The sequence below is a fragment of the Lampetra fluviatilis genome, chromosome 9 (assembly GCF_964198595.1).
Source record: "Lampetra fluviatilis chromosome 9, kcLamFluv1.1, whole genome shotgun sequence".
NCBI classification, from domain to species: domain Eukaryota; kingdom Metazoa; phylum Chordata; class Hyperoartia; order Petromyzontiformes; family Petromyzontidae; genus Lampetra; species Lampetra fluviatilis.
This window is the reverse complement of record NC_136283.1, coordinates 5760628-5774357: the sequence shown is the minus strand read 5'-3', so window position 1 is coordinate 5774357 and position 13730 is coordinate 5760628. Positions and strand designations below refer to the sequence as shown.

Here is a 13730-nt window from a genome sequence, read left to right as displayed (position 1 = left end):
TGGAATTCCAATCTAGAGGTGACCGGTTCGATCTCCCAAGTGTGGCGGTATAAATGGATACAGCACAGTCCGTCTATCGGCAGGTTGCGTGTGGTGGGGTAAACGGTGGGTACTCCCACCTGATCAAAAATGTATGACCAGCATTGGCAAAATACTCTCATCGAGGGGCTTTCTCGAATTCCCTTTAGCAGAGAACTTCCTGCCAGCAGTGGCATGACCAGGTAATTGCAAGGCCTCACATTTACCTTTATACTCCTGTGGCTGATCTCTTCAAAATTTGTCCCAGGCTCAAAAATATTTAGTTTATATCTCAGGCGTGATGATTCGACCCTCATGAGTGCAACGGTAGAGGGAGGAGTATGACTGCCAATGTTGGATGCTGCAGGTGCTCAGCGGTGCCAAATCGCACTTCAAGCGTTGGCTGCTGGATTTTGCCGTGAGCCGGAAGATGGCCGAGTTGCGCTGCGGCGTCGTGCGAAAGGACAGCATCTGGGACAAGCTCATCTTCCACCGTGTACAGGTGCTCCCTCTGCTGTCCTCATCACGTGTTCGTCTGTTCACCATTGGCTTTGCCATAACCGGGTAGCTGTATAGGGCCAATGGTCTTCCATTTTGTTTTTGCTTAACACATTCGGCAAACAATTATATTATTAATACTGTAGAGCAAGCCCTAAAATAAAAGTGTGACGGCTGTCATCGAAATGATTACTGCTGGGCAGGTCCAGAAAGATGGAACTGAACATAAATGGGTTTGCATATTATTATTAATACCAATTCTGGCTGCACAGCATATTCTGCATTCTAGACAGACGAGGACTTGCATTGGAATTTCGATCGGGTGATTTCTACAGAGTTTCCTCCGTGCATTGTCACAACAGTCATCATCAGGGCACACCTTGATGAAAAATAAATGTTTATGTTAACGTATGTTGAACGTCCTTCACTGTACGTAGCTAACCGTGCTAATCGGAGGCTAACCTGTGGACTTAAACATGAGCCCAATGTAGTTGTTAACCATGTCATAAATAAACATGCTTCTCGTGGGGTGTATTTTCTGGGCTCCAAGTTGCTGAGAAAAAAGCTGCCTTTTGTAGGGTTGACGGCGCCTAATGTCGTGGTCTCTGATGCATGCCTTTTTACCCTGCGCCGTGCAGGCGAGCATGGGAGGCCGTGTCCGCTTCATGGTCACTGGAGCCGCCCCCATCTCCGCGTCTATCCTCACCTTCCTTCGAGCCATCCTTGGCTGCCAGGTGAGTCTCCCTGCAAAGTCGGTTTTCACGAGAGAATGTTATTGTTTGCCTATGACCAAACCGTCAGGAATATGGCCCGATGTTGTCAAGAGTTGATTCGGGATCGTGTTTGGGTGGCCAACCACCAACACGCATGCCGAGTTGTCACAGGCGGCTGTGGGGTTATGTGGTGGGCAGCAGGGGGCAGTGCATCGAAATGTGTTGCTATATCCATTGTAATGTGTATGCCTACATTAACCCCCCCCCCCCACTGGCATTCACCAGTTTGGCTCCCAAGTGACGACATCACATTTATCCCGCTATTTAAGACCGAAACAGGAGGATTTCTCCACAACTCTGGCAGTCGCCTGATGATGCTGTTGTAATTACTGGCGAAAACGTCATACTCGAATTGTAAATGTTGTGGCTTTACTCTACAACAGCGGTGTGCTGTACTAGTAACGAATTGGCATGTTTGGTTTTACGTGACAAACCTTACTAATTGGCTGTGTCGGTGGTGGCGGGTTTAACAACCCATTTATATTTAGACGATCTAACCCAAAAACCTCATGTTTGCTATCTTGTGTGTCTATGCTATGGCCCGCCTTCACCAACCGTATTGTGAAGTATGGTCAAGTAAACCTCCATGACCTGCACGGCATTAGGAGGCCGTCGTTCACGTTGTGTCAAAATATTGCTGCTTAGCCTTAACTTATCACTGGAGAGCTTTTACATGATAAATACAATTACGTAATTTGTGTTTACAATAGAAATAAAAACAACTTTTCAAACGACCTTTTGCTTTTTTTGAAAGAAGATATTGCCCAACATGCCTCATTAAAGGTGTAGCATTTTTCTTGGGTTGACTCGTGCATTAAAAATACTTTCCGTGGACGTGATTGTAGTGTTGTTAGGTAAAAAAAAAATTCCAACGCAGAATAATGGCTTAAGTATGAGTGGTAAGAAAACGCGACTTTGTGTTTATTCAGGACGAATAAGTGGTCTTCTCTTATTACTGGAACATCTAGAATTTCACACCAGTTACATTTAACAATGCACGTTGATTGTTGAGGTATTACAACGTTGAAAAAGGAATCCTAATTCACCTCTAGAAAGTGCCGATTAAATGGCATGCATTATTGAATAGATCTTTTTTGTTTTACTATGTAACGTGAAACTCGACATGTATTTGGAAAAGCTTTTTTTGGGTTTTTATATATTTCTCCGCTTTTAATTTTGTAATTATTGCTGTCTTCAGTGCAAAACGTGGACTTATACAGGCCATTAGAGTTTACACGCTCCACTGCAAACATGAGTTCCTCGTTGAATATGTTCTCTTGTAAAAGAACACAATTTCTGTAAAGTATATTTCATGTAACAATTACATAATTTGAAAAAAAATCGATATTGCAAAGGAGCCACGTGATATACATGAAAAAATGGAAATTATAAATAAGCATGAGAACATATACAACACTGAAATCCACATTGTATTCATTTTAATTGTGTACTGATGCCGATTTTAGACTTTACTTTGTTCTTGTAGTAATAGGATGAGTATGCGGTGATGGTGGGGAGGATGTTTGACTGTTTGTGTTGGAATTATTAAAGTCCTGCCCTGTGGTCATAGAAGTGGAACGAATGATGGGTGGGGGGAAGAGAGCAGCACTTTATAATGGATCTCGTCCACCCTTTCCTCTGCCTTTCACACCACACAGGTGTACGAGGGCTTTGGGCAGACCGAGTGTACAGCTGGGTGCACCTTCACCATGCCCAGCGACAGCACCGCGGGTAACTCTCCCTGGGTCTGGGCTCCGCTCGTGGCTCGCGCACTTTTTGTGTGAATTTTTGTTCCAGCTGCTAGAGTTTATAGCTCCAGGTTTCCACGTGTGGACTGAGGCATGCACGGGGATGTTGGATGAATATAGAATGTTGGGGGAGGGGGAGGGCAGTGTGAAGCGCCAGCACTTGCTAAGCTCTTGTAAGGATTACCTTTAATCTCCCTTGTTCTCACAGTACTACGGAAACGAGCTGTGATGAAAGCAATTTAAAATTGTTGCAACAAAGGAGCATACTGGTTTAGTTTAATCAGAAATTATTTACTTGTTTTTGGTGTTATACGCTTGGAATATGCATTTGAAACCTGCTTTAAGCTGTAGTTATAAGCGCGTAATAAGTTAGTTATGTTCAATATACATGCACTGAATTGTGCATGGTATAATTGATTAGTTATCTTCTTGGTTCTTTCGGTAAAGTCACGTAGAAGGGAAATAATAAAATAATAAAAATAAAACAATAAAATACAATTCTCACGACGTTTCGGCCACAACGCAAGCAGCCGTCCTCAAGGTGAAGAACAGGTCTGTCGGAAAGACTGTCGGAAAGATTAGTTATCGTTTACACTAATGATATATAGGTTGATTCAGCAAAGAGAGGGTGAAAAATAAACAATATAACTGAAATGGAAAAAAATGCTTTCTTGAATTGATTATTGGCCCTGAAATTGTGACGTTTATGTGATCTAATGACTGGGGTCATGAATCTAAGCAATCTCTCATCATGCTTTAGAGTTCATTTGCTCCAGATGAATGATAAATACACATTACAGGTTCATGTTTTTTATGGATAACTAGCCTTTTGCCCGTCCACGGCCGGGTGTATTTCAGTAAATCTGAAACTTGCAAGCGAAAAGCAGACCACGACGTGATATTCATTGCATCAATTCGTGTGCAGTTTGTTAGGCCGCAGTGACACAGACGTCCTTTTTACTTTGATGTCTCAATAGCGTTACGGAGATCGCGTGACGTGAGGGTTCTGCCTTTGTAGTGAGGGTTGTAAGTTGACGCCGAGGAGGGGGGAGGAGGCGCCTCGGCCCCCCATGTGGAGTGACTGTCAGCTGCTAATTATTATGAATGGAGGGGGGGGTCCTTTTGGAGGACGTCATCTTATAATGATTATTAATGAGGGGGGCTGTTCGATGTGGAGTGATGTCCCCTGCTCATGATCATTAATGAGGGGGGAGGGTGCTCCATGTGGAGTGTCACCTGCTCATGATTATTAATGATGGGGGGGGGGGTTAATGTGGAGGACGTAACTTGCTCATGAATATTAATGAGGGGGGCTGGTCGATGTGGAGTGACGTCATGAGCGTTAAGGACAGACATTCCTGGGTGATTATAGTAGGTATGCCCACAGTCAGATGCCATCTCATAGTGTGGTGGTTGGTGGCTGGAATAAGACGCTGGATGGAAGTGGTTACTTTTCCCGTGTGTGTTTGCGAATGGCTTACTAGACGCACTCCTGCTTTTTAGTAATCAAGGATTTAACCAGGGCCCACTCACGACCTTATTGTGGGTGCAATTGCCCTCCTTGAGGATCATCCACCTAGAGGGGTATAGTTATTACTACACCAGGGGTCCAAACCTCTCAGTCACAACTCCTTTAGCCATTATTTTCACAGATGAGTAACAGATTGTTGGAATGTGTTACGTACTTTTTTTTTTATATGGCCCCTGTTTTAAGGCATGGTTGATGCCATTGTAGGCCACTGGCATTTGTTCTTTTTTTCATAAATATTGTATAAAACCAACTCAGCCTTCCACTGCATTTGGCACTGAAACTGCAGTGTTTTATCTGCCGGTGTCTTGCAGGTCACGTGGGACCTCCGATGCCGTGTAACCACATCAAGGTGGTGGATGTAGCAGAAATGAACTACTTTGCTGCCAACGGAGAGGGAGAGGTAAGACCGTCTGTGTGCATAATCTCATGAATGTAATTTCACGTGTCCATGCATGCCACTTTTGTAAACTTGGCTTACATATAGAGAACTGCCAGAATTTTCAAAGGTTACAATTGTGATGTTTTATTAATATGATTATGAAACTTTACACGATATATTTTTTTAGTTAGATTTCCTTTTATATTTCATCGTTTTGAGTCCACGTTGTACGAGAACCATTTGATGAAGAACTACGTGGCTAGTCGTCGTTCCAGTTTTTAAGTGGGGTGACCGTTTTGGGTTTTCACGGGGTATGTTGTTTACCCAGGTGAGAAATCAAGAGACGAATGAAAGTTTCGTTTGAAAGAGCGATCTGGCTTGCCAAAGTGACAAGCAATCGCATTAAAAAGAGTACAACAACAATGAGGCAAATATAAATCCGCAAACGTAACCAAATAGAAATGGGACAAAAAATTACTACGTAGCAGAAAAACTGTGCACAGCTATAAACAACAAATTTTGCATTGTACATATTAAACAAAAACTATTCATAGTAAAATGAAGTTGTAGAAACATGAAAATATACTTACGGTGATTTGTGTGTGCGTGTGCAGGTGTGTGTTTATGGCACAAATGTGTTCAAGGGTTACCTGAAGGACCCGACGCGGACAGCTGAGGCTCTGGATGAGGATGGCTGGCTCCACACGGGCGACATTGGCAAGTGGCTGCCTGTGAGTTCTGCCCCTTTCACGCATGCCTAATACGGGCACTGTAATAGCACGATAATAGAAATGAGTAATTTACAGGCTTTTGTCAATATACCGCTGGATAAAAGCTTGTTAATAGTTCATGTAACAATTCAACCCTCCCAAGTGAATCAATGAAATCTGTGGAAAGTTACAGTTGCAATTTTATAATAATAAAACTGACCTATTTTGTTTACCAGGTAAAGACCACTTGGCTATTGGTGCTTTTTCAGAGGTAATCTGGTCCCACATGATAGCTAATCAAAGTAGCTTGTATGTTGGAATTTGTAGGAGCCAAGTAATGTAAACGCGTGTTTCTAAATGTGGAGGGTAAAAACCGAGGACCTGGAGAAAACGCCACACGACCACAGGTAGCAAGAACATGCAAACCACACAAACTACTGCATATCGGACGAGTGGAAATGACATTTCACCACCGATAAAAAAAGTTTTCTCTTTTTCTCTCTTACCATCGTGTTGTTTCATGTTTTCATTTGTGTAAACGTACTCTATTCTTAAACAGTCTATGCTTTTTTTTGTGAGCATTCATTATGCATACTAATTATTCATGTGTATTAATAATGCATAATGATAAACAGTGCTTGAAAAATTCATTGCTACTACTGACATCAACATAAAGTTATACAATACCATTTTTCACTTTGAAAATTAATACCAGTATAACAAAACTCATGGCTAGAATGATGGAGCAGTGGTTAGCGCAATGCACCGTGTATCTGGCGACCTGTTCGATTCCCGGCCACGGCTAACATAGGTGGGATATGACTGACACGGCATGGGAAGCCCTCATCTCACTTCCCGATGCTTGCTGTTTATATCATGCCTATATAACCATGCTTGTAACTAAGATCTATACCGTGTGCCGTTGCAGGACGCCCTTGAAATAGAGCCTGACAGCTCATTGGGCCCTTCCTGCTGAAATATATAAATGCACAAATAAAAATCCATGCTGTTGACTTCTTGCCCCTGTTCAAGTCTAGGACATTCATGTTTTTCCTCTGCCTATGATTAATTGCCTTTGTCCATAAGATAAATCCGTTTCGACATAGCATCTTCAGATGTGGTCACATGTAGATAACACTCGGACATCTGCTTGCGTTATAGTGGTAGCAGCAAGGTGAACGACAACAAACTAAAAATGCATTTACTCGCTCACCTTGCCATGCTTCGGACCTGTGTGTTTGTTTGTTAGAATGGAACACTGAAGATTGTTGACCGGAAGAAGCACATCTTCAAGCTGTCGCAGGGAGAGTACATTGCCCCAGAGAAGATTGAGACTGTGTACGTGCGCAGTGAGCCCGTGGCCCAGGTGTTCGTGCACGGAGACAGCCTGCAGGTAAACAGCTCCGCCATTGAATTGTGCAAGCAATGTGTGTTTAGTCGGTACAGTTTATAGCACTATTCTAAAGCTGTTAAGTGAAGGATCATGTTAAAACGTGTAAATTGTGTTAAATATTATATAACTTATAAAAAATTAACGACCCATGTATATCTCGCATATAGGATGGAGCGATGGTGCACTGGTTACCGAACTATGCTCTGAATCCGGGACCTATTCACAAACATTCGTGATGAGTGATATCTGGACCGGTCCTGTTCGCTATGGGCTTTCACATTTTGTCCCATAGGCAGCGGTTTGGAAAATAATCTCTCATGTGACCACTGTGTGGTGTTGGCAAAGGAGCAGTTGGTGGCCTTGTAATGAGACGAAGCACTTTTGTAAGCACACACTGTCCCACTGATTGCAACGGAACTATAAACAATGGGCATTCCCATTTTAGTTCTTGAGTGCAAAGAATCGTTTCAGGAAAGAATCAGGTTTTTAGCTTTACTCAAATTGAAAGACGAAGCCTTTTTACTTATGTCAATTTTCAGACTTGTGTAAAAATTGCAACAAAGCATAATTACGCATACAATCGATCGTGTACATGCTCGGCGTTATGCAAACCGTGTAAATGCGTTGCGCTGGCTCGCCACCAATGCCCTTCTTGGCAGGTATTTGATATTGACGCAAGCTGATGTTCTTGGTTGCTCAGTCTTGCCTGGTGTGCATCGTGGTGCCGGACATGGATGTTCTTCCAAGCTGGGTGCAGAAACGAGGCATCAAGTGTAACCCAAACTCTCTGTTCATAAACAAGGTGAATGCCCCTAACTCTTGCAGCAGCTTTGCTAGGGAGCGCACTAGTCTTTGAATCGAGGAAACTTAACTTTTGTAAGTTTAACAGCTATTATAAAATATCAGTGAAAGTTTAGTGCGCCAATTGTCACGTGTTTTGTCGCAGTGGCCTTAACGCAGTCGGTAATAAAAGTGTAATTTTCACGGCAGGATGTCCGTGCAGCCATCCTTCATGACATGGTGCGTCTGGGCAAGGAGGCTGGGCTCAAGTCGTTTGAGCAGGTAACATACAACACCAGTCATCAGGCAACCCTACGCACACAGAAATTTCATAATATGTAAAATCTACAAATTAGACTGAACAGATCGTTTGGGGAAAGTGCTGTTCACCTATTCTTGGGTCTTTCTTTAAAGTCACATAGGTTCAAAGAAAAATAACAAAATACTACGACGTTTCGATCGCAACACAAGCGGTCGTCTTCAGGAAAAGGGGGGTTTAGCTTCCAAGGCAAACTGTTTATAAGGGTTTGAAATGGGCGTAGCCCAAATGTCAGCAGCCAATGACAATGTAAGTGGAGGACAGCCAACCCGACGGTGGTTGGTTTTCCACCAATAAAAGGGCTGCCAGGTGAAAATGAGCATGTTAAAGAGAGATTAGCATACTCTTTGGCTCTTTCGTTAAAGTCACGTAGGTAGAAATAAAACATAATAAATCACGACGTTTAGAATGCAACACAAGCGCCCGGCTTCAGGTAAAAATCGCCATAGCCGCGATGTCTGCTGCTCGATCGGATCATTGGGATTTATTAGTAATAAATCGGCATTTTGCGACCCCCACTGCCACTGTAGCATATTATTACGTGCCAAGGACTCTGAGATGATATGACAATAGTCTGAGTCCATAATTGGCAATAAGTAACGGCAAAGCAGTTATAAGTGACTCACAGAATTGTACACAATTGCGTATCAAATATTTTGTCACTTGTGGCATAGTTGGTGACAAGATATTTTAGAAAATCACTACTTGGCTGAACCCGAAAAACATGGACTACACTTGATTTAATCGCGTAATACAATTTTGCACTGATGTCGATTCATATTTGGAAATTCGGCTACAATTCCATACATTTATGGGGGGGGGGGGGTCTTTTAATCAATGTAAAAGCAGAAAGCATGTGCTTGTGTAAGAATATGATAGGAACTGCATGTGCATATCTGTAAAGTTAAGCTCAGCCTTCCAGAGGGCATTGGTACCTTTTGAGTTGGGGGAGTTGTTTAGGTTTTTTTTATCCTGGCCAAATCCCTTTGGAAATGTTGGTGGTATCCGTTATTTATTCTACCACAAGCGATTTGGAAATGTTATTCTTTGACAATATATAGTTTGCTTGAAGGTAAATTTGCTTTGGTGAACCTTGTCTGAATCTAAGTGTGAGTGTCATGTTTTGCATGTGATGTTGTGCTTGCAGGTGCGAGCTGTCCACCTGCACTCAGACCTGTTTAGCATTGAGAATGGGCTTCTGACACCGACGTTCAAAGTGAAACGGGCCGAGGTATCCAAGTTCTTTCATTCAGAAATAGACAGCCTGTACGCTGGCATTACTGTATGAGCTCTGGCAGACGACGAAACGACGTCTCCTTCAGGCATTTGTTGAAGGGCCTGTTGTGAAGGTGGCTAAGAAGTTAAAACATCAAGCCTTGTTTTTGACATTGTGAAAAATCTTCAAGTTGAGTTTCCAATACAATGTAACCTTGTAAAACACAAAACTGTCACGCTATGGATGCTATTGATTCTATCGACGAGGGAGTGGAGAATGTATAATTTTTATACGTGTGTACATATTTTCTACAGCTTATTGTGTTGGGAAACCCTTAAGATCAAAAAATGTAACAAAGGTATGTACGCAGCTCACCAGCAACAATAGATTTTTTTGCAGATGGTTCCTTGAAAGATAAACAACTGGGAATTATTTCAGGAGAGTACATTTTACAAAACACTAACCAGTGGGATAGACACAAGGCACTGTGTTAAAGGCAGGATGACTGCTTTGATTTTCCTTTCATTGTAATGGTCCACAACATGGGAGACTGCATTGCTCGCTATTTTGCTACCTCTGTCTTGCGAGACACTGATCTGCTAACATAGAATATGTTATTTAAAATAAAATGACGAATCTTGTGTACAGGGTATATAGGAATGTGTAGAGGAGACATGCTATCCCATGGACCATGTTTCTCAAGGGCTGCTGTGAAAGTGTATTCTTCCAAACAAAGTACTATTGAGGAAGAATGGTGGAAATCGGTTTATCAATTTACTCATAACAAAACCATATGTAGAGGTGTCATTTCATGTCTAGCTACAGTAAATTGTACACGATTCTCCTTCTACATGCATTTGTTGTGGATTTTAGGAGAGAATCCAGGCTTTGAGGAGTTGTGGCATGGTTGGCAACAAAAGAACAATTATAATTCTGTGCGAGCGTGACGGGAAGTTGAGCACTTGGCACTAAGCAGTGTAGCCCTGCCATTTAAGACTCGTAAAGTAACACTTTAAATCTCACAGCTGGTGAAAAAGCAAGAATTATTAAAATTCTGTAAATGTTTCTCCTCCCCCTTGTTTGAAATGCTGTCAGATGTTGAATACCTTTTTAATACTGGCCAATGGACTTTGAGCAGTTAAGTAATGATTGTTTTTTTCTGTGGGTGACAAATACAGGTAAAAGCTGTAAAGCATTGGTTATGAACTGTGGCCGATTTACTTTTTTACTTTATGCAATGCATATTAGTGTTAAAGCAACACTGTCAAGGGCATTAATAATAATCAGAAAAAATGTGTGCGTCATATAACTTGCAAAAAGGAATTAAACGTCTAAAGTTTACATGCCAAATCTAACAGGAGGGGGGGGGAGATGTTTACACAAGTCTGCTGCATTGCCGCATTAAGGGTTGTTTTTGAAAATGTATTTATTTTCACCAACCTGACGTGTAGCTGATTTGTGCCAAAACATGGGTTAGACCTTTAGACCTGGCATAGTGTTACATGAGCACATAAGTATTGAAGTGAGATTTTAATAATAAATGTGCAAAAGTCAAAAAGCTTCTGAAAAAAACCCCCCACTTTTCCTCTTCTGACATGAGATGCAGTGGCATTTATATGCTGTATAACTGCAAACTATTTGTTGCTGGCCTCAAAACAGCAGATCAAATTATTCTACCTTCTCCCGTATGCCATGCACATAAGTGTTTCGCGTATTGCTGTGGGTGATGTTTGCTTTAAAGGCTTAAAAAATGGATTGGAGTTTTATGATGAAATGCTTTAAAATTTTTAATTGTACTGTGTATATGTAGGGGTTATTACGGGAGAAACGGCGGACGAGAAACACAGGGGTGTGTGCACTCACACACACGGGGTGGTCGCACCGACGTCCGCATCCGTGATCCCCCACGCCCCCAGCCCTCTGAGGGGATCCCTATAAAAGGCGGGGAGCCAGAGAGCTCGAGGCGGTACGACACGAAGCTGACCAGTGAAGATCGAAGACTCGGAGATTAGGCCCTGGGACTCCCCTGTCTCGCTGCCCTTGTCAGGGCCGAGCTGGGTAAGCCAGCGGCGCGGCCCAAGAGCTCCCGGACCTCTGCCCTTGTCAGGCAAGGCCGGCTTAGCTGGTGCCGAGATCTGTGCTTGCCAGGGCCAGATCAGTCAGCCTCCCGTAGCCCAGTAGAGGAGGACTGGGGAACAGGACAGAGGGCATAGTACTAGGGTGGGTTTCCCATAGTACGGGTGAAGGGGCCGTTACCCCTTCAACTATTGTGCCTGTCACTGAGTTAATAAACAGAGTGTGCCTCAACTCCGACCTCGTCTCCTCGAACTTACTACATATACAACTACTGTGCATAGTTATCACTATGTGCGCTTTAAATTATGCAACTACTGTATTACACATCTGTCTTGTGAAAGTATAATCTTATTTCATTTTTAATTATAGCCATATAATTATACAAATTTTAAACAAATTTTCAATCAACTGCGAGATAAAAGGATCAACATGCCATGTGGCTCTGAGATATTGTATGACCATACTTGCCCATACTGGTCAATGCGGGTTTGTGAATGGGGCTTTTCAAGACAGGTTCATATATATTAATCATCCCTGATGTTAGCCGTGTCTGGGAATGGAACTCAGGTTACCAGTTGTATAGTGCATTGTGCAAACGAGCACGCCACTGCTCCACCCCAACATTATTACCATGTCTGTAATAAAAATGTGCGAGTATGCAATGTTGAATGTAAGACTACGTAATGGGAATTGTATCTTTGTTACGGAGCACACAGTCGTATCTGGTCTCTTGGCATATGGCATTATGCAAAGTGGCTTATACAAGCCTCAGCTGGGTATTTTTGGGACTAGCTTATTTGGTTTTAACGTAATTGTTAGGCGGGTTACAATCTGCTGTACAAAATCCTAAGTAGAATTGTGCCCGCAAAATGAACGTGTGAATCGTTGAGAGAGGACTTAAACAAGTGCGAGTCTTAACATGAAGCTAGATTCACACCTATCCACTCAAATTAAACAGCCATGTCGGACTGCATTGAGTTTGCACCAGACTTAAGTATATATGATGACTTATTTTTTCCTTAGTCCATACCTTTTGTTGCCACCAAAAAAATAGAACTCTTGTGTTGCCTCATCAGTCAATGCATGCTATCTTACTGAATACGAAAGAGCAACTGACATTGAATAGATCGTGTAGGTCGGAATCCATTATAATTTGTCGTAAGTCGTGTGACTTTTGTCAAATCTCTTGAACTATTAGGGATAAGGATCCACTTTAATTGTGACCTTATATTTTATGTCCCTGTCATACCATCCCCAAATACATGGCATGAAGCCATTTTTTCATTGTGTGTGTATGCCGCTTTACTCTTTGCATTAGTTGTGAATAATTCTTGCAAAACTTAAATTACTGATGTTTCTTGGATTATCTGTATTTTGAATATGGTACTTAATATACCAACATGTAATTGCCATTTTGTCTAAATAAAAAACACAGTTTTGGCTACATCTGCTACAATACAGTGCTCAATTGAAATTCATTGTACTGTATATAATTTGATTAGAGCGTTTTGTAATTGATAGTCATCATGAATTATTGAATGGTCTCGATACACAACTCTTGTTTTAATTATTTGTGCATTAGCATTGTCAAACATGAATAGGCTTGTTAGCATTTCATATTATTCACACTTGGCTTGTATGTGTTCTTTTCCCCCCTTTAGAAGTTTAGTGTGAGTGTAATATTGATACCTTGTAATTATTTTATTGGTGCCTAGACATTTCATGATATATTTGTAGTCGAGTTCACGTCAATTTTGCTTATAGCAAAACACCAAAAAGAGATTTGTTGACTTTGTAATTTACAATATTGACAGTCATCTGTCCTGACAAATAAGATTGTTATCAAGTGTTGAAATCCACTGCTTTGGATTTATTGCAAGTGCATTTTCTGAAATATTTTAAGATGTTTATATAAACAACTTTTAAATCTGGTATTCACGTGACGCAAGAGATGGATTTAAATGTCATGAAGATGTACCTGGGTAAAAGGGCTTTGTACGTGTTAATTGTACAGTCGTACAATAAGCACAGTTATGCCTTAATCAGATGAACTTGTGAAACTTTGCAAAGAGCTGTGATATGTACAATTATCAATGTTTGAACTTGAATAAAATGTTCAGGGTGTGCTACACGTTCTTGTATCCACCGTGTCTTAATGATTTTTAAGCGTTCTTGGTTTGAGATGCACCTCACAAGTGTGATTTAGTGCGATGGCTTTTGATTTATAGCCATATGTCAATCCACTGCTGGATGAAGACCCCTCCATGTCATATTCAAAAACTGTTTCGA

General features: G+C 41.7%; 1 protein-coding gene across 1 annotated transcript in view; it reads left to right on the top strand.

Annotated features, from left to right (window-relative positions):
- Nucleotides 1–13528, top strand: part of LOC144934156 (long-chain-fatty-acid--CoA ligase 1-like) — a 41933-nt gene extending 28405 nt beyond the window's left edge. Inside the window, exons 13-21 of the mRNA XM_078859648.1 lie at nucleotides 386–520; nucleotides 1155–1250; nucleotides 2948–3020; nucleotides 4880–4968; nucleotides 5562–5678; nucleotides 6907–7050; nucleotides 7751–7852; nucleotides 8041–8112; nucleotides 9297–13528. Coding sequence (XP_078715774.1) covers nucleotides 386–520; nucleotides 1155–1250; nucleotides 2948–3020; nucleotides 4880–4968; nucleotides 5562–5678; nucleotides 6907–7050; nucleotides 7751–7852; nucleotides 8041–8112; nucleotides 9297–9437 — 969 coding nt within the window. The 3' untranslated portion in view covers nucleotides 9438–13528. The remainder of the gene's footprint in view (nucleotides 1–385; nucleotides 521–1154; nucleotides 1251–2947; nucleotides 3021–4879; nucleotides 4969–5561; nucleotides 5679–6906; nucleotides 7051–7750; nucleotides 7853–8040; nucleotides 8113–9296) is intronic.
- The last annotated feature ends 202 nt before the right edge of the window (nucleotides 13529–13730 follow it).